The sequence below is a fragment of the Schistocerca serialis genome, chromosome 2, assembly GCF_023864345.2.
Source record: "Schistocerca serialis cubense isolate TAMUIC-IGC-003099 chromosome 2, iqSchSeri2.2, whole genome shotgun sequence".
NCBI classification, from domain to species: Eukaryota; Metazoa; Arthropoda; class Insecta; order Orthoptera; family Acrididae; genus Schistocerca; species Schistocerca serialis.
This window is the reverse complement of record NC_064639.1, coordinates 530,774,810-530,802,233: the sequence shown is the minus strand read 5'-3', so window position 1 is coordinate 530,802,233 and position 27,424 is coordinate 530,774,810. Positions and strand designations below refer to the sequence as shown.

General features: G+C 39.4%; 1 protein-coding gene across 1 annotated transcript in view; it reads right to left on the bottom strand.

The window, feature by feature from the left end:
• Window positions 1-409: 409 nt before the first annotated feature.
• The window catches only part of LOC126456180 (piggyBac transposable element-derived protein 4-like), a 53,468-nt gene continuing 26,453 nt past the window's right edge, over window positions 410-27,424 (bottom strand). Inside the window, exons 2-3 of the mRNA XM_050091934.1 lie at window positions 2,129-2,271; window positions 410-2,025 (exon numbers count right to left, since the gene is read on the bottom strand). Of these exons, the coding sequence (XP_049947891.1) occupies window positions 410-2,025; window positions 2,129-2,271 (1,759 nt within the window). The remainder of the gene's footprint in view (window positions 2,026-2,128; window positions 2,272-27,424) is intronic.

Genomic DNA, 27,424 nt, shown 5'->3' with positions numbered 1-27,424 from the left:
CATGTAACCCCTCATATTATGAGAAAAATACTTGTATGAGAAGGGAAATTTCTCCTCATGAACGCCTGGCAGTAACATTAACACTCTCTGTACCAGGCCTATTTTATGCACCCGTCCCTAGAAACCGGGCAATTTTACCAATATTAAAAAAATTACTGCATCAAATCTACTGTTTGGATTGTGGCAAATTTGGTACCATCTTGAAGCTGCACATTTCTACTTTAATTCTGAGTGAAAGAAACTACTTTACAATGCACAGCTTTAAGGTACAGTTATAGAAATCACTTAGATGTTTTAAGAATTTAGAAAAAGTCATACGAATAAGGGAATACAATTGTGATTTATTTTTAACCAAAATTGTGGCACTACATTACATGTTTCTGATAGTATACAGTATTACATATAAATTTCACACAGAATCATATTGTTTTTTAGTGTGGAAAATTTTAAAGCAAGGTTCCAGGCAGAGTGCAACGCCACACTGTTCACATTCGTATCGTGTCTCTTTGCGAGAAGCCTTGCCACTCTGTTTCTTGCTCCTGGAACTGCACACGTGACACACACGAGCAGCATACTTCTTAGTAGTTGCAGGTATGTGCTGCAAAAAATGTCTCTTTGTTAGCCGACCTACAGTTCCTTCATTTCTTGGAATGAATTCAAGTGTGTCGTCTTCAACAAGCTGAACTGCAAGCACTGTTATAAAGTCTGTTATTGTAATTTTCTTCCTGTGCACTGCATTGTACAGCCAAAATGCATTTGATACTCCCATAAGCAGCAAATGGAAATATAATTTTCGCCACCATTTCACAGTTCTGTGCTGGAACGGATTGTACTGCAGGCGTTGGTCTCCAATATCCACTCCAATTTTATTGAGGTTGTAATCAAGTACCTGAAGTGGTTTCAATACTACAGACCCATTTCTCTTAGTATGCGTACCAAATGTTGCTTGATGCCTTGTAGACAATGTATACACATCTCTCTTATCTTTCCACTTCATTGCCAATACATTATCTTTACGCCGAAAAGACATTTCGCCCTTTTTCAGCTTAGCAGATACTAAATCTTTAGGCAATCCTTTCCTGGATTTGTTCACAGTACCAACAGCTCCAGTGCCTTTCTCTGCCAGTTGCTGAAATAGCTCTGGACTGGAATAAAATCGATCTAAATACACAGTGTGGCCTTTGTTCAGCAAGCTGCTGTCAGACAACAATCGCAAAATAACCGCAGACGAAGAATTGTCAACAATATGCTTACCAGCATAAACTTCAAAATTTACAACATAGCCACTACTGGCTTCAGCAACAGCATATACTTTCAGTCCATACTTATGAGGCTTATTTTGCATGTAAACACGGAAACTCACACGACCTCGAAATGGGCAAATTCCTTCATCAATTGTCACTTTTTCTGAGGGACGATATGCCTGGATACATCGCTCCTTCAAATTATTATAATATGGCAAAACTTTGTAAAGTGGATGAAATCCATCTTCGCCTGGTTTTTTCTGATTTGAATTGTCAACAAGATGCAAGCATGACAGTATCTGAGTGAAACGCAAACGGCTCATGACATGGGGACAAAAGTTACAACTAAGAACAGGATTAGTGCTCCAATGGTCCGCAATTTTTGGCTTTTTCGAAACACACATGTGGAAAATAATACCCAAGAAACGCCTCATCTCACTTATAGTCACTGGCTTCCACGAACTCAAAACTGAATGGGGCTTCAGATTATTTCCTCTTCTTTTCTTCTGTATTGTCTGTGATGCATACAAATTTGTCTGTCTCTTGAGTTCATTTACGTCACTGTCAGTAAGGAACACTTTACTGCAATCCAGTACAGAACTCGACTCATCAATATCCACTAGTATCTGCCTGGGTGTCGTGTTGACAGGCAGAGGTCGGTAGGTGTCAACTGCAGTCCACTCACTGTCTTTCGGATACGGCACAGCTGCTGGATTTGAAGCAACACCTTCAACATCATTCTCGTCTTCATCTGAAGACAAACTGTCATCAATCTCGTCTTCTAAAAAGAATATCACATTATGTGTAACTACATACATCGTTTACACATGTTCAACAGATATGTGCGTACTGCACAATTACGTGGAAAATTCGGAAATACGTACCTTCAAACACACCATTGCATTCAGAATCGTCTGAATCACTCTCTACATTATCCAGAGTGTCGCTATGATTGATCAAATCCGCAATTTCTGCGTCTGATAAACCGCGCCGAAACATGATGACAAACAACTGAATGATATACAGACTGAGAACGCAAAGATAAGTTTTAACATGAATTACAGCGCTGCCGTGACATCTATGGACGCATTTTGTTAATAAACATCTGAAAAACGTATAGCGCTGGCCAAACCCGTAGAAATAACGTTGCAGTGTTTTGAATGAAATTAAATGTAGCGGCCCGTAAATTTTACGGGCTTGGTGATTTTCGCGCGATCCCAGGCCCGTAAATTTTACGGGCTTGGCGCTTAGAGTGTTAAGATTCCTAGCAACAGGAAGGAGCTACAATGATTTGGAATTTTCATCTGCAATATCGAAACAAGCATTGAGTGAAATAATACCCAACACATGTGAAGTTATTTACGCTTTCCTGAAAGATGAGTTCATGAAGGCCAGTCAAGTAAATTAGTCTGTCAGCGAACTGTTTACCGAAAAGAGTTATCCAAAGTTCAGAAATCTAGAAGATCTGGTGTAGGAGTAGATCAAGTATACAAGCCAACGTTATGGTATTTTGATCTACTTGGCTTTCTTAGTGATCAAGAAACGCCAAGACCAAGCAGGAGTACAATTGAAGTTGAAATTGGAGTGCCAATGTGCGAGGAAATGGAACACGAGGTTATGTAAAACAAAACAGGTTCGCCCTGCAACTCTCGCAGTAAATTTACGTGACAAAACTGCTTTCGCTTTAGCAGCCACTGTCTGCACCATTTTGACCGCTTTCTCTGTTTCCTGCGGTTGGTCTGAATGTTTTTTGCAACACAAGTTGCGAACACAGACCACAACAGAACTTCCTCCATTTCTATTTTTCAAAATAACTGAATTAAATTTTGAAGTTTTCGGGGAGCGTAGTCGCTTACCACTGATATTTCTTTTCTACACCGACAGATGGCGGGCGAGTAGTAGATTGGGGTTTGTGTCGTGTGAACACACCACATTTGCAGCGATCTTTTGCATGTACAGACATCTGCGCCGATGTCTGCGCAGACAGATCGTTGCGTGTGGACCGGGCTTTACTCTGAGAAGGGTGCACGCAGTACTGGCAAACGAGTGAGAAGGGAGACCAGATGGTGGTGTGAAGAATGTAATGTAGGATTGTGTCTACCTGTCTATTTCAAGCAATATAACACAAAGACAAATTTTGCTCAATGAAAAGACTTGTATAAATTCAATGAAATAGTTTTGTACATTTATTTCATAATAAATTCCGATTTATTGCAATTACAAACTTTTTTCTATCTCTGAATCTTCTAATTTTCAAAATATAATGATTCTGTAAATATGTGATATCTTCCAAAAAATTTTAAACAAATGTTGAGATATAGGATGATAATACAAACATAAGTTAAAAGGTTTTGCTTTTCTTCATTATCTTTTGTCCAGGAGCCATGAAAAAAGGTGCAAAAGTCTACATCTTCTAAGGGACTGCAGCATTTCCTGTCGCCGAACTGCGATGTGTTAAGGACCAGCCTCAAACAGCAATGAAAACTTGCAGATGCATCCCTGCACCACTACACCGGCCAATCGACCAACCTCTGGAAACATTCTACCAACCACCTGACCTTAGAGTCAGAAAGTTTAAAGTCATTTAACTTGAACCAGGTTTACACAGGCAGCTAATGTGAAGTCATAGCTTGTGGCTTCCTGTAGTGGCACCTTGATCTACAGTTCACACAGGTGAAATAATACGGGTGGCTATTACCATTATAACGCAGTTTATGGCATTAGAGGTGTCACTGAAGATAAATACAAGGTAGACGAAACCCAAATGTTATGTCCAAAAACAAATTTCAGGCAGATATAAATCAGGGGTCCCGAACACTTTTACAAAAGAGACAACATTTGGAGACGAATATGCTGTCTGCTTCGGCAAACTAACTAACAGCTGATGTGTAAATATCATCTGCACACACACATCAATCTTCCATGATTTTAGAACCTAATAGTATTCATTGGTCTTTGCGTTTTGAATAACTAATTTTTAGTTTAACAGCTACCACACCATACTCACATGTTACGTCACACATATACATCTAACCCACAAATTAAACAATGCTTTGTCTCACAAATCAGAAAACGAGACAGAAACTGTGAAAGTGTACCTGGTGACCACTGCTTTGGCTTCTTTCAGTAACAAAGCTGAGCACATGCACCTTTGCCCAAGAAATTCAGCAACTGCCATGAGGTGGATCTGTTCTCATTCTTCGTTGTATGGTTTGGAAGCACAGGTTTCGATCCATTTGTTTGTGTACATGATGCAAAAATATGGGCTTTGTATTCAACTAAGTAAATAAAAATGTTGTAAGTGGGAAAGTGTTGTTAAACCTCATTCTAGCTTTCAACTATTCTCCATAATCACTTATTTCTAGGAAAGCAACACAACATCATTTGAAGTACATGTTACGGAGCTAGATAATCAGCTTTATTGCAACATAAAAACTAAACTGTAGCACATACCACTCTTATCAAAAACACAGTCAACAATAGAATAAAACATTTATAAAAAATAACGGAAAACATAAGTCAGTGACTGCTCCAAAGATAGTCCTTAAAAATAGTGATCACTTGTGAAAAACATTACACAGCACATAACACTGCACTTCACCATTTCCTCCTTTGTGTCAAAGATATTTTCTGTTGAATCAGACGAGTCATCCAGACTGGGTGACAACAGGTCATGCACAGATTACTCATGGCACATTGGAGGTTGCCTCCGACGTCCATTGCAGCTAATCTGTAATGGGCAGTGGAGCGTTTGGAGCATTTGTCAAGTCCTTAGTTTTTGTAGATGAGTCTGTACCAACACAGGGTGTGTGGAAAGCAGCCTTAAGCCTGTCAGCAGTGATAATCGTTGGCATACCCATCACATCAAATTTGAATGTCTTGTATTCCCCATTGATGACATGGTAATGTCCATTGTAGTGGCATACATACTACATCATGCCATACGAAGACATGATGGCACTCCTGTAGCTTGTCAGATACAAAGGGCGATGGGTCTGCTGATCCCTTGGAGCAATAGGGTGTAGTTGCTGGTGTGTACTCAGTTTTGTATAAAATCTGATGGGTCAATGCAGTCGTTTGGCACATCAGCAAAGTCTTGCCAGGCAGCCTTATTGGCTGGCCATAAACAAGTTCTGCAGTCGTCGCTCAGAAGTCCACTTTCAGCGATGCACAGAGACCCAGGAAGACCATAGGCAACATCTCTGTCCACCACTGTGAGTTGTGACATCAAAGCGACACTTTCAGCTGGTGGTATATGCTTTCAACTAAACTATTCGATGCTGGATGGTAAGATGTAGCTCTAATCTACTTAATACCCAGTGGGTGCTTTGAACCGGTATGAGTCATATTGTTTCCCTGGACTGTTGTAATTCCTAGAGACACACCAAAACAAGCTATCCATTTCTGTAAGAACACAATCGCGATAGTTTCGGCGGTAACGTCGCCGATAGGGAAATCCTTGGACCAGCATGTAAAAAGATCAGTGGCTGTAGGGCAGTAGGTGTATCCTGCTGATGGAGGCAGAGGTCCTACAAGGTCTAGATGGACATGTTCAAATCAATGATTCAGAGAAAGAAACATGCCAAAAGGTGACCTAATGTGCCGATAATTTTATTTCATTCACAGGCCACACATTGTCACACATATTGCTTGCAATCTTTGTCCATATGTGGCCAGACAAAAGCTTGTTACACCATGCTGGTAGTACGTCGTACTCCAAGGTGCGGCATGTGAGATGAGGAGGCGATTACCTGTTGGCGAAAGCCAGTGTTGGTCGCGATTTGCTAGTGGAGATATTACAATACAGCAGCACAGTTGATGGTGGCAGTGTAACACGGCAGAGTTGTAGGCCCAATGGTGTGATAATAAATCTCGTAACTCACTATCTGACTATTGCCCTGCAGTGAGGTTCAAAACCAATTGCATCAGTGATTGCTTCAATCCGAGAGAGACAGTCAGCTGGCATGTTCAGTTCTCGGTCAATGTGAACAATATTGGTAGTGAACAGTTCGACATAGTCGACATGTCCCAACTGTCGAGGTGACGCTTTCTCAGGAGGCTGGCGGAAAGCATATGTTAGTTGCTTGTGATCTGTGATGAGAGTGAACTGCTGTCCCTCCAACATGTGACGAAATTTCTTGATAGCAGCATAAGCAGCACACAGTTCACGATCATAGGTGGACCAATACTGTTGAGATAGCGATAATCTTTTACTGAAAAAGTCTAAGGGCAGCCAGTGTTCGTCTATTTGCTGTTGCAATGCAGCACCAATTGCTGTGGCAGATGTGTCGACCATTAGGGCGAGAGGTGCCTATGGAACAGGGCGCACAGGATGTGATGGTAGTCTCCAGCTTGGTAAATGCCAATACAGCCTCATTATTCCACTGGAGTTTGTCCTTTGGGTTTGGTGAACCAAGCAAGAATTTGTTCAGTGGAGCAGCTTGGAGGGCATTATTGGGAACAAATCAATGGCAAAAATTGATTTCACCAAGAAATCGTTGTACTTCTTTTACTGTTGTAGACTGTGGAAAATTAAGTATAGCTTCTAATTTCTGTTACTGTGGCGTGTGCCTTGCACATTGACAGTACACCTAGGAACTGTACTTCAGCTGCTCCAAAAATGCACTGCGATTAGTTGATGAGCAGGCCACGTACATGTAGACGAGTGAGTATCTGTTGTAATTGTGATGGGTGTTCTACATCCGAGTTTCACGTGACTGACATCATCAGTACACATATGACAAAAGTCTAAGTCACATGTGACTTCAACCATGAATCATTGAAATGCTTGGGCAGCATTACAGAGTCCGAAAGCCATTTGGATAAATTCAAACAGTCCAAACAGTGTGCAGAGTGCAGTCTAAGAATTATCGTCTCATGTCATAGGTATCTGGTAGAATGCACAAACTAAGTCCAGTGTAGAACAGACGTGTTTACTGTGGACACTGAATGTAAAGTCTTCGATATGCAGTACTGGATATCGATCTGGATTAGTTCCGGCAATTAGCCATCTACGTATAATCGCCACATGAACGCCACCCATTATTCTTTTTTGGAACCACGTGAAGTGGAGATTACCAACTACCGCTCGATGGGCGGCACATTCCTTACGCAAGAATTGACGAGAATTCCTACTTACCTATCTTCAGTTTCTGGGGTGTCAAACGGTGAGGTAAAGCATGAAGTAGTGGTCCAGGCGTAGTCAAAATATAGTGTGGGAGTCTGCCATGTGATCTCTGGGAACCATCTGAGGAGCTCTATAAACGGAGACTCACTGGTAATCACCCACGTTATTGTGTCTTCCACATGGCACACGCTACCTTGCCTTGCAGGTCGGTAGTAGTGTCAAGAAGGCGTCCGTGACAGAGGTCAGAGAACAGTTCATAAAACGATAAAAAGTTTTTTCCGAGTATGGATGTGTCACGTCCACTATGAAGAACTGCCATTCAAATTTACACTATATGCCTAAGTTCAGCAGTAATGTGACACGACCATATGTTGTGATTGTAGAACCACTGGCGGCAGTCAACAGACTTTCGATATGGCTGATGGATGGACTGACATGTCAGCACCTGTGTCTACCAAAAACGTTGTGCCATGTTCCATTACAAACAGTCGATGGCTGCCATCTGGAGAGCCAGAGACCATCGTCACTGACTCTCTGCTGAGTTTCCCTGTACCATGCCTCAGAACCATCCTGTCAATGGTACCAACAAGCTCTTGTTGATGAAGGTAAGCAGCTGCACCTTTCCAGTGAGCAGTGACGACAAGATCAATTACTGGCAGTCTGGGTCCGTAATGCATGGTGAGCTCAGCAAGCTGTGCTTGTAGAGTGGTGCAATGCATGCGGATGGATAAATTTCTGCTATGTCATCCATGGTTTGCACAAGTGCACCAAGAATCAAGATTGCTGGCGCTCACCATTAATATCTTCTGCACATCGTGTGGTAGGCATGATAACCATGTATTCCACAGTATGCCATCACTGATTGCGTTGCTCCCTAATGCTTACAGTCGACTTTATAGCTGCAATGTGATGCAATCGCCTAGTTCTTCAGCGTGGAGTCGTTTCTCCAATATCTTCGCTTCAGACTGCGAGAGTCGGTTAATCAGGGAGTTCCTGATGATTAAGTAATGCTCAGTGCTCGGTGGTGATGCCAGAATGTCTTGCCCTTCTGTGGCTCTGTCTTCATTGACTGCAGCAACTAAATAACTGTACGCTTACTTTGTGTCGCCTACAGTTATATGCGCTAGCACAAACTGACTTTCTAGTTGTGCAAACCACAGCACAGGGTCCTGTTGCCAAAACGGTAGCACCTTTACTGTCACGCAATTAAATACTGCGCCAGTAGAGATCACATTGGGATCACCAGTTGTTGCAGAGATAGATAGTTACCTTAACTGCGACATAAAAATTAAACTGCAACTCATACCACTCTGTTAAAAAGCACATTCAACAACAAAATAAAACGTATAAAAAAACAAAAGGAATACATGAGTCAGCGACTGCACCAAAGATAATCATTAAAAATAGTTATCACTTGTGCATAGCATTACACAGCACATAACACTGCATTTCACCTTTCCCTCCTTAATGTCAGCGATATTTTCTGTTGAATCAGACTTCTTGTCTGGATCGTGTAACAACAGGTCATGTACAGGCTGTTGTGACACATTAGAGGTTGCCTTTAACGTCCATTGCAGATGAGCAGTAATGGGTGATGCAGCGGCTAGAGTATTTGTCGATTCCTTGGTGTGGGTAGATAAGTCTGTACCAATGTAGGGTGTGCGGAAACTAGGTTTAAGCCTGTCGACACTGATGGTGGTTGGCATACCCATAACATCAACTTTGAATGTCTTGTATTCTCTACTGATGACACAGTAATGTCCATTGTATGGTGGTTGCAATGGCTTGCATACTGCATCATACCATAAGAAGACATGATCGCACTTCCATAGCTCATCATTAAAATTCAATTTCCGCCATTTACAAACATTTCTCTGTTATTGGTAGATGAAACACAATCATTTGGATTTAAAATGCTCCTGTCTCCATTTTCTTATCTACTGTCATAGTTTTAGAAAACAGGCCCTCAAGTCTGCATATTTTAGTTGCTAAAAGTCTCCACGTGAATCTAGAAAAACTTCATTATTAATTTTGAAAGCAGCTTAATAATTCTGAATGTGATAGAATTTTCACATTAAATTTATCAAAAAAATTTAAATGTTAATTGCTTGAAGGATGCAGACCAGAGAATTGATGTCCTGTGCAAAGTCAATAATTTTGTGTTAATACCAACAGTCAACTCTCCAATTAGAATTATTGCTCAAAGATTTCATCACCTACAATGAAATTTTTAAAGTTGATATGTCATTAACTTTGATATTTACTTGATAGTTATGGATTACATTGTCCCTACAACATAATTACAGTCAGTTGAGCTAAACGTTCAGAAAAATGGGGGACATAGAACACAATCACTGAATATAGAGGTATCACTGATGACAATATCAGATGATATAATTTGTGCTGTTGAGATAAAAAAACAAGTATTTCGTAGAATTGAAGTAGATAGTATGTTTGATGACTTCTAAAATGTGTGTTGGTGCTATTTCAAACACCATTTCCAACGCAAAACTGAAGAACTGAAATGATTATAAATAACTGCTGGCTGACAAAAGGCATTATAGCTTCAGACAGAAAGAAAATTTTCGTCCACTAATTACATAAAATCAATAAAACTGCACCAGAAAACACACTGATAAGCCAAAATATTATGACCTATTATGACCACTGCCCACCACGACACTGGATGCCACTGGTGGCATTGTGGGCATGTGACGCAGTAACAATAGTATGTAAGCATAGCAGTCAAAGATGGGGCATCGTCCTAGAAAAGATACGGGCTGAAAATGGAGAAACTCATTGAGACAAGTGACTTTGACAAAGGGCAAATTGATATTACATATAACCTTTGAACGAGTATCTCGAAAACGGTGAAGCTGGTCAAATGTTCATTTGCTACTGTAATGAGCATCTACAAAAAGAGATAGAAGGACAGTGAAACTACCACTAAATGCTAAATGGTAGGATGTCCACGACTCTTCATAGAACATGGGGCTTAGAGGCTTGTCTGCTCTATAAAGTGGGGTAGATGATGATCTGTGTCATCTCTGCTGAAAGAGTACAATGCTGGTGCACGCAAAAGTGTATCAGTGCACATCGTTTATCAGACATTGTTGAACATTGAGCTCTGCAGCAGACAGCCCCTAGGGTGTTTATAAGTTGACACACTGACATCATCAATTTCGATTGCAATGGGCACTAGATCAGCGGGATTCCACCGTCGATCAGTGGAAATGTGCCAGCTGTTCATGTAAATCATATTTTTGTTACACTTGTTCGATGGTCGTCTCCAGAAACGTCAAGAAAATGGCGGCTCGAAATGCGCAGCATGACATTGTCGCAGGATGGTGGGAGCAGTGTTATGCTATGGGAGACATTCACCTGCGCTTGTATGGGACCTGTTGTAGTACCAGCTAACACCTGCAAACCATCTGCATCCCATCATGCTTGATGTCTTCCCTGACGATGTCAACTTTTAGTAGTATTATTGTCCATGTCTCAGAATCAGAACCTTGCTACAGTGCTTGAGGAGCATTATAGAACCCACGTTGATGACTCGACGACCAAATTTGCTTGATATTAATGCTATGGAACTCATCTGGGTCGCTATCGGGCGCCATCACCACGAACGTAAAAGAGCGACGCTTTATTTACACTAATTACATGATCTGTGTGTAGACATCTAATGCTACATACCTTCACAAACCTACCAACAAACTGTTGGATCTCTGATACGCACAATCAGTGATGTATTACGTTCCAAAGATGGATAAACAAGCTATGAAGCAGGTGGTCGTGATATTTTGACTCATATGTGTAAATGAAAAAATATAATCGAGTATTCAACAGTACGATAGGCAACAGACATATTAATGATAACTATATTTGCAGCAAAATAGGAGAAAAAGCTTCAGAAAGATGATAAGATTGTGAATTGGCACAGGGAAATCTAAATTTAAAAAAAAAAAATTCCCATCTGGTAAAAAACGCAAGAAACCCAGACACTAGAAATGCAGCTGTTCAGTTGATGCTTATTTTAACACTATAGAAGTCATTTAGTTCAATAGCGCTATGGACGTACATCATTAACACATACTTCCAAATTGCAACTTCCCTGGTATCTTAAAATCAGTCAATGAAATACTTCTTTGAAAATGGAAAAAATTGAAAATGTGAATGACAACAATACAGTATTTTGTCTTGTGGCTTTTGTGGAGGCAATAGCAAGAGTTTTTATTGTAGAACTCAAAAAATCTCATGGCTTTTTTAAAATTTGAATCTGCATGTCAGTTATGTAGAACTATTTACAATCTTTTCTTAAAGATCTGGACTGAAGAGAACACAGTAATGATCTTTTACTAAGCATCTGTATTTTTACCAAACATCTCAAAATCATTTAACACAACCAACAATGACTTTCTGAATCGCAAATTAATCCAAAATGAGTAAGAGACATTCTATACCAGCTTATATAACCTTACCAGGAAGACAGGCAGCAGACAGCAACATTAAGGCATAGGAATATCAAAGAATACATTAGAAGACCATCAAAATTTGTACAATAAATCACTAATTAAGTGTGGTATGCAATAGCGTTCGATCTATGGGCTCTATTGTCTCGTCTTTACATAGGTGATGTTAAGTATTTATGTTAAAGGTCTGACTGTCACCACCCTCTTCTAGCCAAAAACTGATTTATTAACTTTGAAGTAAGTTAATAACTTGGGCAGTGGTCGCATTTTCACAGCACTTGGCGCACTGAAGTAGTGGCACACTACAGAGAGAGATACCAACAGTAGAATTTGAATAAACAGTTCTTCTTTGACATAAGTTGTAAGTTCAGTCCATTCTGAAATGCAGCTTTGTATAGTGGTCTAGAGGATGCTCAACTTCATTTTGTTAAATAATACGAACACTAGTGGACTTTCTATTGTTGAATAGATATATTTAGAGTCATTTCCCTTCACAATACAAATCAACATCGACCACCATGCTAACACAACACAGATAACTCGTACTCCATCCTCACACTTCAAACTCATACTACTAACTGCCCAAAGACAGAGATTTACCTCTAACAACATGTAGCGAAGAAAATACCATCGTATGCCGATTTATTTGTGCAAAATCATCTTTGAAAAATACATTTCAGAATTAAAGTTCAAATAATTTGTTATTACTGCTTCTCTTCTTAAGAAGTCCGTGATCATCATCCTGATTACATTATGTGTTTATATAAGCTGACATTTATATATTTTTGTATAGCTATACATTAGTTGATTTTTGGATTTTGATTCTTCAACTTGGAAACTCGTCATTTCACATGATCTAAGATCGCTTAGTACATTTATCTTACCATAACCATTTTTATTACAAAGGAAAAAATATTTTTAGGTAGCATCATCATTTTAGCTACAACTGCAGACAGAAGGTCCTTGTCAAAAGTAGTAGACGTTTCGATGCCTCTGAGTATTGATTGCTTTTATTAGAATAAGATAATAACAAATAAAGAAAAACTGCTTTCATGAGTTCCTGTTCTTCCCCATTTTCACAATAATGTGATGCAATAGTGAATTATGCCAACAGATTGTTCAGGTCTGAAACTGAACTTCTAGGAATACAGTTACAAAGAAAATTAAAATAGTACTGTTAAGTGACAACACTTCAGACGAAATTTTCAATCTCCTGCCACAGCCTACATTGATAAGCCAAGTACCAGAAGTAAAAACTAATTCAAACATCGTATCGACACTTCCTCTCATTTACTTTGGCATGCATTAATGTTATGAGGAAAAGAAGGCCCTAAAAGGAAAGGAAAAGGCAGTCAAGACAGTTTGTAACTTGAAGAAATTAGACAAGTGCAGATAATTATTCATCACTGAAAATATAATGAGACTAGTTTACCTTCCTTTTATCCAATTACCTTCACATTTATAAATCCATCCCATTCGGATACGGGTTTACTGTAAACAAGACTGGGCAATTATAAGAAAATAAAAATGGTGAGAACCATCAGTAGTATCCACAGGATCCAGTCTACAGCAGCATTAAATAGGAAACAGTTTTATTCATAACAGATAAATAATTAAATAACCAACATAACTAAATAGAACAACAGGAAAATAAAAATTCCTTCCAAAATAAACTTGGAACATTTCTTAAGGACCTTCGATTTTATTATGTAAAAAAATCGTTCAGCTGTGAAACACAGTCTGTAACTTATGCATTTAAATTACCACTCATACAATGAAAAGTCAAATTTAAATTATGTTAGAAATCATTTATAAGATATGGCTCTAATTTGTAAATTTAAATTAAAACTATTTGGCTTTTTATATTTGAAAATTGAAATTCATGCTGACTTTATGTCTTATTCTCTCTCTCTCTCTGTTTATCAAAATTAACTTGTCCTATACCCAATACAATAAAAGGTATGTGATACATTGAAGAAACATTAATTTTTTTGCTGCAGTTCTTGAATATCAGTTGTACAACGAACTGACTAGAAACTAATATACTATGTCAAAGTGTCTAAGTTTGTCTTCATTCAGAGTTCATAAGATGCAATTAACTACAATGCATATCTTTCATATGTGAATTAAAGAAAATTCATAGAAAAAAAGAGATTTAGGCCGCCATCATTGTGGGAGTTGATAATTTGTTCTAGGAGGTGGCAACCGTTCAAAAAGATTCTGTTTCTATGCTTGAGACTGATCCAGGTTAGGAAATCTCTGGGAAAAAAGGAAGCTATCTGTCTATATATGGCCCATCAGGCAGATCTAGTCGTTTCACCACCGAGCAGGTTGACACTAGCACTATTTTTGAGGCCATAGATATACTGGTGTGTCACGTCAGCTAGTATTTAAAAGGACTGTCTATTGTCACTTCAGCCATTCAGTGAGATCTTCTAGGAGCAGCTGCTTTCCCCGCGACCTGACCTTCACTGCAGACATTCACAACCATCCCGTAGTGAAATCCAACTCTCCATTACAAGAACTTTGAACAGAGTTTACTAATATCGCCGATTTCGATCGTCATTTCGTTCGCCTGGCAGTCGCTAGAGTTTCACGATAGCACAGATCAGTAGCAGTGTCAATCATTTATTGACATCTTCCCCCTTTTGTTGTCTAAACGTGGTTCTGATGGTTCAGCGTCCTCTCTCTAATGTATTCTCAGCTATTTTTTGTGTAGCTCTAGTTCACTATTAATTATTTATGTAGTTTCATGATTGTGTTTCTGTCTGTGGATGCTGCTCTCCGTTAAACAATATCTTGCTTTTTTTCTGACTTCAGAATGCATATCAATTGTTATAGCTTCTAGATATTTTGTTTATTAATGTTGCTAATCCTTATTATGTTTTGCCCGGTATCCATACAAATCAGTGGCCCCTGCAAGTAGGGACATAGTCAACACCTTATCATAGAGCAGAAATTAATCTCAGATCCTAATGGTCTCTTAATATTAATCTCTTTCACAAACTAGGACATTTCTTTTCATTTATGTCACCTAGGACACAAGCACTGTGTTAGATAGTTTAGGTGTGGAGGCACAACTTTGGGAAATGGTTACAGGTCCTGTTTTGAGTCCACATTAATGACAGGTGGTCACTTTTCACTAACCACACTGTGGGAAGTGAAATTTACAGCCCCCCTGCTGAGGCATTTCCTTAGTTGTTCGACCCAGCCTGAGAACTGAGGCTGGTAGCAACAGTGACAGCATTATACAGTATCCTTTCAGACAAAACAAATTCTTTAACCAAGTTTACAGATAGTGCCAGACACTATCGCCACAGAATTTTGGGGAGAGAACGATAGTCAGAGGAGATTCATCAACCAATAGAGAAATAAAACGAGAGCCACGAGAGAAGTCTTAAGGCCGAAAGTCGATAGACTGGCGCTGCAACATGAGCAGTTAGAACAACACTTGTCTGCCAGGTCCAGCAATGCCACAATGGACAACATCATGGATGGTGACGAACAGCGGACTTTTTTCCGACGGCTTCAGCCGCCACATAGAGATCTGAGGGCGCACAGCAACGCCTAGCGACCCCACCAACGCCGTGACGGCTGCAACTGTGGCCGATGAAGTGGCCACCGACACTATCGCCGATGCCACTATAGCTGTCTCTATTGTTGTTGACGTCGCCGTCGTTGATACTACCATTATGATACCGACCAAAACACCTCTCGCTGTACCTCCCATACAGGCAAGTTTTGCCTCGCAGTCAGTCGCTAGTGGTAGCGTCAGTCTTTTGCAGACTATAACTGGCTCAGGTACATAAAATGGAAGCTCTTCTGTATTTACAAAATGCTGAGCTTGCTAAAACTCTCAATCTGAAATTCGATTCCCAAGTTCAGAATACTAGTGCTTTCAACCAGAAAGTAAATTCTCAAACCGAGATTACTTATCAGTAACTGGATTCCCAGAAAGCAGGAATTGAGATTCAGTTCAAATCTTTAGGTAATAAATTAGAAGAGGAACTAGAAGCCCACAACCACCTGATGGACAGAGGACTGCTGGGAAACGCCGAGATACAAAGAAATTTACATAGTAGGTCCGACTGTGCCGAGTAGCAAGTGAGTAACATAGAAGACAGGGTACACGAGCACGCAAGTGCTCCTGAAACCTTGCACAGACTGCTGGCCGAAGTTGAGGTACAAATCTTGAATCAAACAGTGTAGCTTACGACCATGGACTCTATGATCACAGGAACAGTGGAAAGGCTATAACTAGTCCTAAATTCTATGAAAGAAACAGTAAATAATGAGGCCTGAAACCAGTGTCACGCATCGATTAAGATCAGTTGATTAGATAGTGCGAAGCGAAATCTACATGCAGCAGTTTATGGTAGGATCCCGATAGTCAAAGCTATTCATTTGCTGTCTGTTAACAAGGGAACTGCTAATCAAGTAGGAAGGGGAGGAGCACCTTTGATTAGTGTCAACACTATCCCAAGGGATTGGATCAATGATACATCCCTTGAGGTCATGAGGCCTCAAACTCTGCTGAGCAGACAAGCCACGTCACCAAAGACCTATGCCCTCAGCCAGTATTTCCCTAGGTGTAGCCAGGGAGAGGTGGTGGGGGGGAGATGGGGGATACCCCTTCAATCCGTCGCCTCTGTCCCTTCCCTTTGCTGTAGAGTAACTCCGACAGACACATTACAAATCTGAGAGAAACGATGAGATGTTTGGTAATGTAAGTGATGCCTCCTGCACAAATTCCTTCCCATCCAATGATGTCTTCTTGGAACAAAACTGGAGAATTAAATTGTCACATCCACCCCATAAGTTTTTTCACTGGCAATCGAAACTTGTTTTATTCCTCTCCCTGTGTCAAAGAGGTAGCATGTTAAACTATATGGCTGTCGCCTTGTATCAGAGGCTCACCCTTTGTGGGTAAGCTTCTTATAGAAGATTCATGTTGCCACACACGAAAAATTCTTTCAGTGAGTCCATGTCCAATTTTTTCAGTCTTCTTCTTCAAAATTATATTTCTTTCATTTTGATGATGCCTGGCCCATAAACTGTTATTAAAATAATAGATTTGACCAACACACTTTTAATTACACACAAATTACTCACATGACACAAATGATTCACTTACAAACAAATTATGAAGTGGGTCTATAAAATCAACATTATTACACAGTACCAAGGATCACCATACCAAGGATCACCATGTGAATTACAGACAATTCTCTGTGATAATTTTATATTATTACAAAATTTTGTAATTAGGTCATTTGATTGCCATAAATGATTGCTGTAGAAATTCGAGATGTATTTGCTTCCACTTTCACTTCGATCAATTACTCACTAAGTACATTAACTTCAAACATCAATGCTCCATTGATGACTATACAGATAACTTTAGTTAACATCATGTAGGAAAATGTGCCAACAGAAATACATGCATAGAATGTGTTGAAGCAATGTTAGGTGTCTGGAAGTTTTCACTGGGTATGGCCCTCTACCTTGCAACTTGTGTCTAGCCCCTAATGTGTGTCTATCGCTCTGCAGACTAGATCTCTTGCAGGAAGTGTGTTGTTGAGTGACTACATGCCTAATGTTTAGAGTGCAGAAAAAAGATTTGATTATAAAAATAATTTAAGAAAATATGTATTACAGACACTTCCAGAAAAATTACATGTGTCAGTCAAAAATTAAAGGTGCAAATATTTTCCAGACATTCATAAAGTTTATATGGTAAATAAGATGATGAGGATGGTAATTTAATATGTAATGAAAGAAACACATGTGCTACACAGAATGTTATTTAGTTTTAGTTGTTTCTAAGAAATTCTGTTTCGATCATTTGGCCATAAAACATGATGTGTCGGTCAGATAAAAGAGACTGCATTTTACTTTTTCTAGAAGTTCAGTGAGCGGAACCAGCAGAATGAAACATGTTGTCACTTAAAGTAATAACATGGAGCATATAATGTCCCATAACCAGTAACAAAGAACAAGTTGTATATCTTGCCATCAATGAAGTAACCAAGACTGGAGGTGGTAAATGCAAAATCCAATATGTGTGACTACACATGTGGGATATCAGAATGTTGTAAATCATTAAGGATTGACAAATACAGAAGAAAGCTAGCTCTTGGCATTGCCAAAAGGAAACAATTCCATACATTATACGACAGAATAAGAGAAGCTCTATGTGCTTCCAAGTTAGAGTGAATATGTCTAAAGAAATTATATAATATTATGTAATACACTAATTCAGATTCACATGTAACAATAATGTACAAAAAGGGTTAATGAGATCAACAGCAGCCATAATCTGTTTGTGTTGCTCTACAGACTAAAAGATGTAAGCAGCCTAAGGTATTTATTCTTGAGAAAAGAAAACTTTTTCTCATTATTATGGTTAGTACTCAAGGTGAAATGCTGAAAAAGTATCACAGTGGCTGTATTTACATGGTTGGAACAAATGATTAAGTATTTGAAGTAATTTCGATCCTTTACTTCACGGACAAAGTTCACCTTGTGCTTTCCTTATTATGGACACATCGAGAGGTGCCATCTTCGTTTTTTGATGAAAAAGGACTAATTTAGGCAAAATACAGCTTCAGATATATATATGTCGGATTTAGCTGAATCATTTTACAATGCTTGGCTTTCACACACTATTTGTTATTTTACCTTATTTATTTTCAGCTTCCAAGTATCCATGACACAGATTTGTCACTAGGATGCAGAACATGTCTGATTATTTTTGTCATAACCATACATAAATGGTCATCAGGTTTACAGTCTAAATCAGTATACAACTAGATACATGAAAAGTGAGGTCCATGTGTTCAAATGATAATATGATTATAGTAGTATTACTGGTCACATGACAAAATTTAAGATTTACATTCTAATTCATACAAAAAGCGTTCTATTAACAAGTGAAATGTCGATGCTACATATTCAGTTCTTGTAGTAGTGCTTAAAATGAAACACATTTCAAAAAGTATTTCGCATTTTCAAAAATATGTATCAAAAATTTGTAACAAAGTCATGCTAGTGTAATGGCAGATGCTCAGCTGAGTGGATGTGCCAGCAGTGGTGGCAGCAGCAGAAATTGTCTGATACACAGTCATTTAATTCAGTTTCTGTTTTTTTTTCACGTGCTTCTGCAAAGAAGTGAACTATACCTGTGTGTTTTACTGTGTACCTGTGTAGATTAATGGTTAGCAAATTAGTCTAAGTCTTTGTTTTTGCATACATCTTGCTGCATATCCTTGTGTAAAGCGGCTTCCTAATGTAATTTTCCCGCCGCCAGAACCTCCACATCAAGCCACTAAGTTTAAATCTCGTGCTGATACACAGCATATAGTTTACATCAGAAAGTCTAGTTTGCATACTTACCTCATGTAGTAGATTTTGGGTAACCAGAGTTTCTAGTAACAGATAACTGCAGATACATCTACTGTTTATGAGTTTGGCGTCTCTAAGTATAGTAAAAGATCTGCAGAACAGTTTTTAGTGTTTCTTTGGTCTCCTCGCTATATTCTGCATACATTCCACACTCAGTAGCGCCACTTGAAATGTTATACCTGTGCTTGTTGTGAGTGGGTACAAGGAGAATCGACTGCTGTCTGTAAATAGCTGGAACCTGCATCAGCTACTGTTGACATGCTTCCAAATAATGCTCCGAGCTGTGGCGACATCAAAGGACGCTTGTGACGAGACCTGCGACACGTTTGCGTGCTGTTGGAATCCCCTGGTGACCCAGGCGTCGCTGCTTCTTAGCAACATGTATGAGATGCTACCCAGTGTTGTGACAACACTTGGCCAGCACAGCATGCCTCTCCTGTTGGGCGAGAGGCCGATTTTCATGCCCAGTCCAGACAAGTGCCAAGGGTAGGTATGATTGTTATTCAGAGCTCCAGTGTCAGGTGGTCGATGGAGCATATCAGGGAAATTGCAGGTAAGGCGGGAAAGAATGCTAGTGTGCACTCGGTATGTTTTCCATGGGGTCTCATCCATGATGTGGAAGAAGCCTTGCTAGCGGCTATCGAGTGCACTGGGTGCAACCGGCTGCATATAGTGGCATATGTCGGGACGAATGACGCCTGCCGCTTGGGTTCTGAGGGCTCCTTTCTGCGGATGGCTGATTTGGTGAAGGCAATTAGCATCACACCCAGAGTGCAGACTAAGCTATCTATTTGTAGCATCATATCCGGGGTTGATCATAGTCCTCTGGTTTGCAAAGCAGTGGAAGGTATAAACTAGAGGCTCAGGCGACTCTGCGATGGTATCGGATGCGAATTTGTCGATCTCCACTATCGAATGCAAAATTATAGGGTTCCCCTTAATAGGTCAGGCGTGCAGTACCCAGAAGAGGAGGCTACCGAGGTAGCAGAATAGCTGTGGCATGCACATGGGGCTCTTGTAGGTTACGGAAACCCTCCCTTGTGATCAAAGACGATTTGCCCGATAAATCAGTCACAGTGTTCTCAGAGGATATTTGCTGTAACAGATCAGAGATGGAAGAGGTTGATATAATTTTAGTAAATTGTAGGAGTATCTGCATTAGTTCCCTCCCCCCCCCCCCCCCCCCCCGTCCATGAACCATGGACCTTGCCAGTGGTGGGGAGGCTTGCATTCCTCAACGATACAGATAGCTGTACCGTAGGTGCAACCACAATGGAGGGGTATCTGTTGAGAGGCCAGACAAACGTGTGGTTCCTGAAGAGGGGCAGCAGCCTTTTCAGTAGTTGCAGGGGTAACAGTCTGGATGATTGACTGATCTGGCCCTGTAACACTAACCAAAACGGCCTTGCTGTTGTGGAACTGCGAACAGCTGAAAGCAAGGGGAAGCTACAGCTGTAATTTTTCCCGAAGGCATGCAGCTTTACTGTATGATTAAATGATAATGGCGTCCTCTTGGGTAAAATATTTCGGAGGTAAAATAGACCCCATTCGGATCTCTGGGTGGGGACTACTCAAGAGGACATCGTTATCAAGAGAAAGAAAACTGGCGTTCTACGCATCGGAGCTTGGAATGTCAGATCTCTTAATCGAGCAGGTAGGTTAGAAAATTTAAAAAGGGAAATGGATACGTTGAAGTTAGATATAGTGGGAATTAGTGAAGTTCAGTGGCAGGAGGAACAAGACTTTTGGTCAGGTGAATACAGGGCTATAAATACAAAATCAAATAGGAGTAATGCAGGAGTAGGTTTCATAATCAATAAAAAAATAGGAGTGCGGGTAAGCTACTACAAACAGCATAGTGAACGCATTATTGTGGCCAAGATAGACACGAAGCCCACGCCTACTACAGTAGTACAAGTTTATATGCCAACTAGCTCTGCAGATGATGAAGAAATTGATGAAATGTATGATGAGATAAAAGAAATTATTCAGGTAGTGAAGGGAGACGAAAATTTAATAGTCATAGGTGACTGGATTTCGACAGTAGGAAAAGGAAGAGAAGGAAACGTAGTAGGTGAATATGGATTGGGGCTAAGAAATGAAAGAGGAAGCCACCTGGTAGAATTTTGCACAGAGCATAACTTAATCATAGCTAACACTTGGTTCAAGAATCATGAAAGAAGGTTGTATACATGGAAGAACCCTGGAGATACTGACAGGTTTCAGATAGATTATATAATGGTAAGAGAGAGATTTAGGAACCAGATTTTAAATTGTAAGACATTTCCAGGGGCAGATGTGGACTCTCACCACAATCTATTGGTTATGAACTTAGATTAAAACTGAAGAAACTGCAAAAAGGTGGGAATTTAAGGAGATGGGGCCTGGATAAAGTGAAAGAACCAGAGGTTGTACAGAGTTTCAGGGAGAGCAAAAGGGAACAATTGACAGGAATGGGGGAAAGAAATACAGTAGAAGAAGAATGGGTAGCTTTGAGGAATGAAATAGTGAAGGCAGCAGAGGATCAAGTAGGTATAAAGACGAGGGCTAGTAGAAATCCTTGGGTAACAGAAGAGATACTGAATTTAATTGATGAAAGGACAAAATACAAAAATGCAGTAAGTGCAGCAGGCAAAAAAGAATACAAACGTCTGAAAAATGGGATCGACAGGAAGTGCAAAACGGCTAAGCAGGGATGGCTAGAGGACAAATGTAAGGATGTAGAGGTTTATATCACGAGGGGTAAGATAGATACCGCCTACAGGAAAATTAAAGAGACCTTTGGAGAAAAGAGAGCCACTAGCATGAATATCAAGAGCTCAGATGGAAACCCAGTTCTAAGCAAAGAAGGGAAAGCAGACAGGTGGAAGGAGTATATAGAGGGTCTATACAGGGGCGACGTTCTTGAGGACAATATTATGGAAATGGAAGAGAAAGTAGATGAAGATGAAATGGGAGATATGATACTGCGTGAAGAGTTTGACAGAGCACTGAAAGACCTGAGTCGAAACAAGGCCCCCGGAGTAGACAACATTCCATTGGAACTACTGACAGCCTTGGGATAGCCAGGCCTAACAAAACTCTATCATCTGGTGAGCAAGATGTATGAGACAGGCGAAATTCCCTCAGTCTTCAAGAAGAATACAATAATTCCAATCTCAAAGAAAGCAAGTGTTGACAGATGTGAAAATTACCGAACTATCAGTTTGATAAGTCACAGCTGCAAAATACTAACGTGAATTCTTTACAGATGAATGGAAAAACTGCTAGAAACCGACCTCGGAGAAGATCAGTTTGGATTCCGTAGAAATGTGGAAATGTTGGAACATGTGAGGCAATATTGACCCTAAGACTTATCTTAGAAGAAAGATTAAGGAAAGGCAAACCGACGTTTCTAGCATTTGTCGACTTAGAGAAAGCTTTTGACAATGTTGACTGGAATACTCTAGTTCAAATTCTGAAGGTGGCAGGGGTAAAATACAGGGAGCGAAAGGCTATTTACAATTTGTACAGAAACCAGAAGGCAGTTATAAAAGTCGAGGGACATGAATGGGAAGCAGTGGTTGGGAAGGGAGTGAGACAGGGTTGTAGCCTCTCCCCGATGCTATTCAATCTGTATATTGAGCAAGCAGTAAAGGAAACAAAAGAAAAGTTCGGAGTAGGTATTAAAATCCATGGAGAAGAAATAAAAACTTTGAGGTCTTTCAGAGACAGCAAAGGACTTGGAAGAGCAGTTGAACGGAATGGACAGTGTCTTGAAAGGAGGGTATAAGATAAACATCAACATAAGCAAAACGAGGATAATGGAATGTAGTCGAATTAAATTGGGTGATGCTGAAGGAATTATATTAGGAAATGAGATACTTAAAGTAGTGAAGAAGTTTTGCTGTTTGGGGAGCAAAATAACTGATGATGGTCGAAGTAGAGAGGATGGCAAGGAAAGCGTTTCTGAAGAAGAGAAATTTGTTAACATCGAGTATAGATTTAAGTGTCAGGAAGTCGTTTCTGAAAGTATTTGTATGGAGTGTAGCCAAGTATGGAAGTGAAACATGGACGGTAAATGGTTTAGACAAGAAGAGAATAGAAGCTTTCGAAATGTGGTGCTACATAAGAATGCTGAAGGTTAGATGAGTAGATCACATAACTAATGAGGAGGTATTGAATAGAATTGGGGAGAAGAGGAGTTTGTGGCACAACTTGACTAGAAGAAGGGATCGGTTGGTAGGACATGTTCTGAGGCATCAAGGGATCACCAGTTTGGTACTGGAGGGCAGCGTGGAGGGAGACCAAGAGATGAATACACTAACCAGATTCAGAAGGATGTAGGCTGCAGCAGGCAGTGGGAGATGAACAAGCTTACACTGGATAGAGTAGCATGGAGAGCTGCATCAAACCAGTCTCAGGACTGAAGACCACAACACCAACACAATCTGAATTAGTATTGCTTACTGAAGTTTATGATGCACAGATAGTATTAGGAACAGAAAATCGGATGTTAATGACAATGACATTCTAAGTTCAGATTGGAATAATTATTGTAAGGACAGGTTAACTGCCAATGATGGCGGCGTGTTTATTGTAGTAAAGAATTCGATAAATTATTACGGGTCCCGATTGTGAATTAATCTGGATGAAGTCAAGTATCAAAGATTGGTCAAAAATGGTTATCAGATGCTTTTATAGACGGCTTGGACCAGTTGCTCTACTGGTAGAGTGCTTCAAACTAAACTTGCACAATATCGTTAGTAATTTTCCTGATCATGCTGTTGTAACAGAAGGTTACTTCAACTTGTCAGATACAGATTGTGAGTGTCATGCTGGTGCCAGAGACAGAGATTCGTGTGACATTGTTCTGGACGCCTTGTCCGAAAATTACTTTGAGCAGATAGTTACAGAAACAACTTGTTAGGGTAATTCCTTAGACCTCCTGGCAACAAACAGACCTGGACTTGTCTAAACAATTGACACAGATGAAGGTATCAGTGACATTAAGGCTGTGATAGCACATATGACATTCTTACAAAGAATGTTAAAAAAGGTAGGAAGATATTTTCATTTAGCAAGAGTGACAGAATACAAATTTCATAGTATCTGAGCAGTCAGCATCAAATATTCTATAATAAGGACGAAGATGTGGAGAACAAATGGAAAAACTTCAGTCATCGTGGAATATTCCCTAGTATGTTCCGAGTAAGGGTCTAAAGGGATGGGAAAGACCCACCATTATTTAAGAGTTGTGTTAGAAAACCTCTACATAAACAAAGAGACTTCATATCCAATTGAAGAGAAGTAAAAACCAAGCTGACAAACAAAAGCTGAATGGCTCGAAAATGAGCATAAGGCGAGCAATGAGAGAAGCGTTTAATGATTCTGAAAGTAAAACTTTATCAACCGACCTGAGTTAAAAATGTAAAAGGTGGCTTATAAGGCGCTTGTTCGACGGTTTCTTGAGTAATGTTCATCTATCTGGGATCCTACCAGGCAGGACTGATGGAGGAGATAGAAAAGATCCGACGAAGAGCGGCACGTTTCGTCACAGGATCGTTTAGCCGGCGCACGAGCGTTATGGGGATGTTCAACAATCTCTGGGACTCGAACCCGAATTTCCCGCTTATCGCGACACCTGGGTCGTCGTTCGCAATTGCGAATTCATTTAATGGACAGGAAACATTACACAAAATTTTACAAAAAAAATAATTTTTCGAAAGGTGTATTACAATGACCCCTGAATGGCTAAAAAACAATTTTTGCTTTATTGTGAGCAGTTATTCGCTTCTTAGAAAAGAAAAAATCAAACTATAAGATTTTACATGTTCGATGAGAACAATCCAATAAGTGAATGATTTATTAGTTATCAGTTTCCTTGCACTGGCAACAGACACTAAAAATTATTTATTTTCATTTGATTTTAGAATATTGAGGAGACTTGGACATTATGAAATGCAAAAGTAGAGCTTGAATCCAGTCGAAATTGAATGTTCGTTTTTTCTTTCTTTTATCGTTATTGTATGCTGCTTAACTATAAAATTCATAAGCTGAATATTATGTGTATATGTTTTGTTCACATATATGCATTTAGCATCTATGTTCAATGTTGAACAACTTGCATCACACAGCCATTCAACGACAATCACGTTTTACAGTAGACGCACCTGTGGCTTAGTTTACCCATGACCATCATATGTGGTGCACCATGTTTATCTCATGTGCAGTTTTCTCTGTGATGGTTTGTGTTGGACAAGTGATCTGCGTCTCTGGACAATGCAAACCAATGTCACCCTCTCAGTAGCATACCTTCTTGGAGGAAGCAGCTTCAATTTTTCCACAAGATAAGTGCATACCTTTGTAGCTAGCAGAAATGCTTTTTACTTGTCCTAAAGTTCCTTTACAACCCCATCAGGGATCAGGATTATGCATGATGCACTGATTCTCTGTCCCAACACACCATTGGTCACTATTTATCATATAAACGCCACTAGTTTGTTTTTCACTGTATTAGAAGTGTAGATACTTTTGTATAATGTTTATTATTTACTGTGGGGTTTTATATTTACAGATAATCTGTCCCAGTCATTTTACTTACTAAATTGTTTCATTAATGTGTCACATATTTTTAAAAATTTTGATTGTGCTATTTTCAACCTTAAGAACATGCTCTAGAAATTGGGTTAGGAGTCATACATCATGAAGCTTATATTTCCTTTCTTATATACACACAAAGGCTGCTCAGAGGAAACTCACTACAGCATATCACCACCTAATGTGGGTAAGTGCAAAATAGCAGAGTGCCTACAGTTAGACAAGATTCAAGTACAAAACAAACAGATGCTCACCCAAAAGGAGCAGAGGAAAAACCTTTAGTTTAAAGCTTTGCACCAGCAGTATACTACCAGTCATGTTACTTAGTAGTATTTTGTGTGAGTGTAGTGTTGATGTTTACTTTTAGAAGAGGCTAGTACATTATGTATTTTCATGTAACCTTGTATCCACACAGGTTAAAATACTTAGCAGTATAATAAACATAGAAAAATCGTAGGTAAAAGTGAGTTGGTGCTACCACATATCAACTTCTAAATAAAATGCATATACGATTACAGCTAGTGTAGATCCTGTGTTGCTGATACATACGCATGTTGTAAACATTATTTTCATTCTGTAATAAAGTCAGTTTACATGATGTTTCATGTGTTTTAGTTCATTCAGTATGACGAATATTCTCGTAGCAAGTACTTATGTTTCATAATGTTTATTCTCTGGTTTTGTGTGCATTAAAACGTCTTCAAATCTTTATGAGTGTACAAATCTTAGATCTTATTGGTTCTAGGATTTGTGAGCAAATGAAAACTTGGGTATTAAATACACGTGAAGATATATTGTTCTTCATTAAGTAACATCCAGTTGCTGTTTGTTCGTTTGAGCTGTGAAGATCTGCTGTGAGTTCTGAGTAAAAAATTATTACCTATTTCACAATTTTGCATGTTTCTGATATTCTTGTCATATTGCGATTTTCTGAGATGTGCTTGACGAGTGAGTGCAGTTAGCATGGATCTTAACTTTTCTTCATAGGATTCTGCTTGTTTTGGAAATTTTTGAAGAGGGTCAACCGATTCATTGCTTTCTTTGATATTCAACATCGGATCTGCAGAAGTGCAATGTGTGTCATAAATAGGAAGAGTTCACTTCCTGCTCAAACAAATGGAGATACTGCACACAGCGAGTGCATTGATTAGATATATAAGTGGTCTGTGAACCTGTATAATACGTGGAACACTAGTTTTCTCGTGTATTAAACTGTGATATTCAACTTATTTGTATGCCAGTTTCTTGCAAAAGCTCTCTCTATTTATAGATGCATCGTCTGTTAATAGTTTCTTGGTTTTTGCTGCTGTGGGAATGCAATCATTTGAAATGCTTTTGATAATTACTGCAGCCATAGGCGACTTAGCAGCATATAACTTTACACACATGGAAAAAAATGTCACTTAAAGACAATAATGTATTTCATACCTCCGCAGGCAATTGTATATGGATTAGTTATATTAACAGCTACGATTTCAAGAGGTTTGCTAGGCAAAATAGAGCGCAATTGAGTCTTACTAGCTTTGTTTATGGTTTTGCTTTCCGACAGATGACACAAGTGGTTAGTAATCGATGCACTTTTCGTAACCTATATGCAA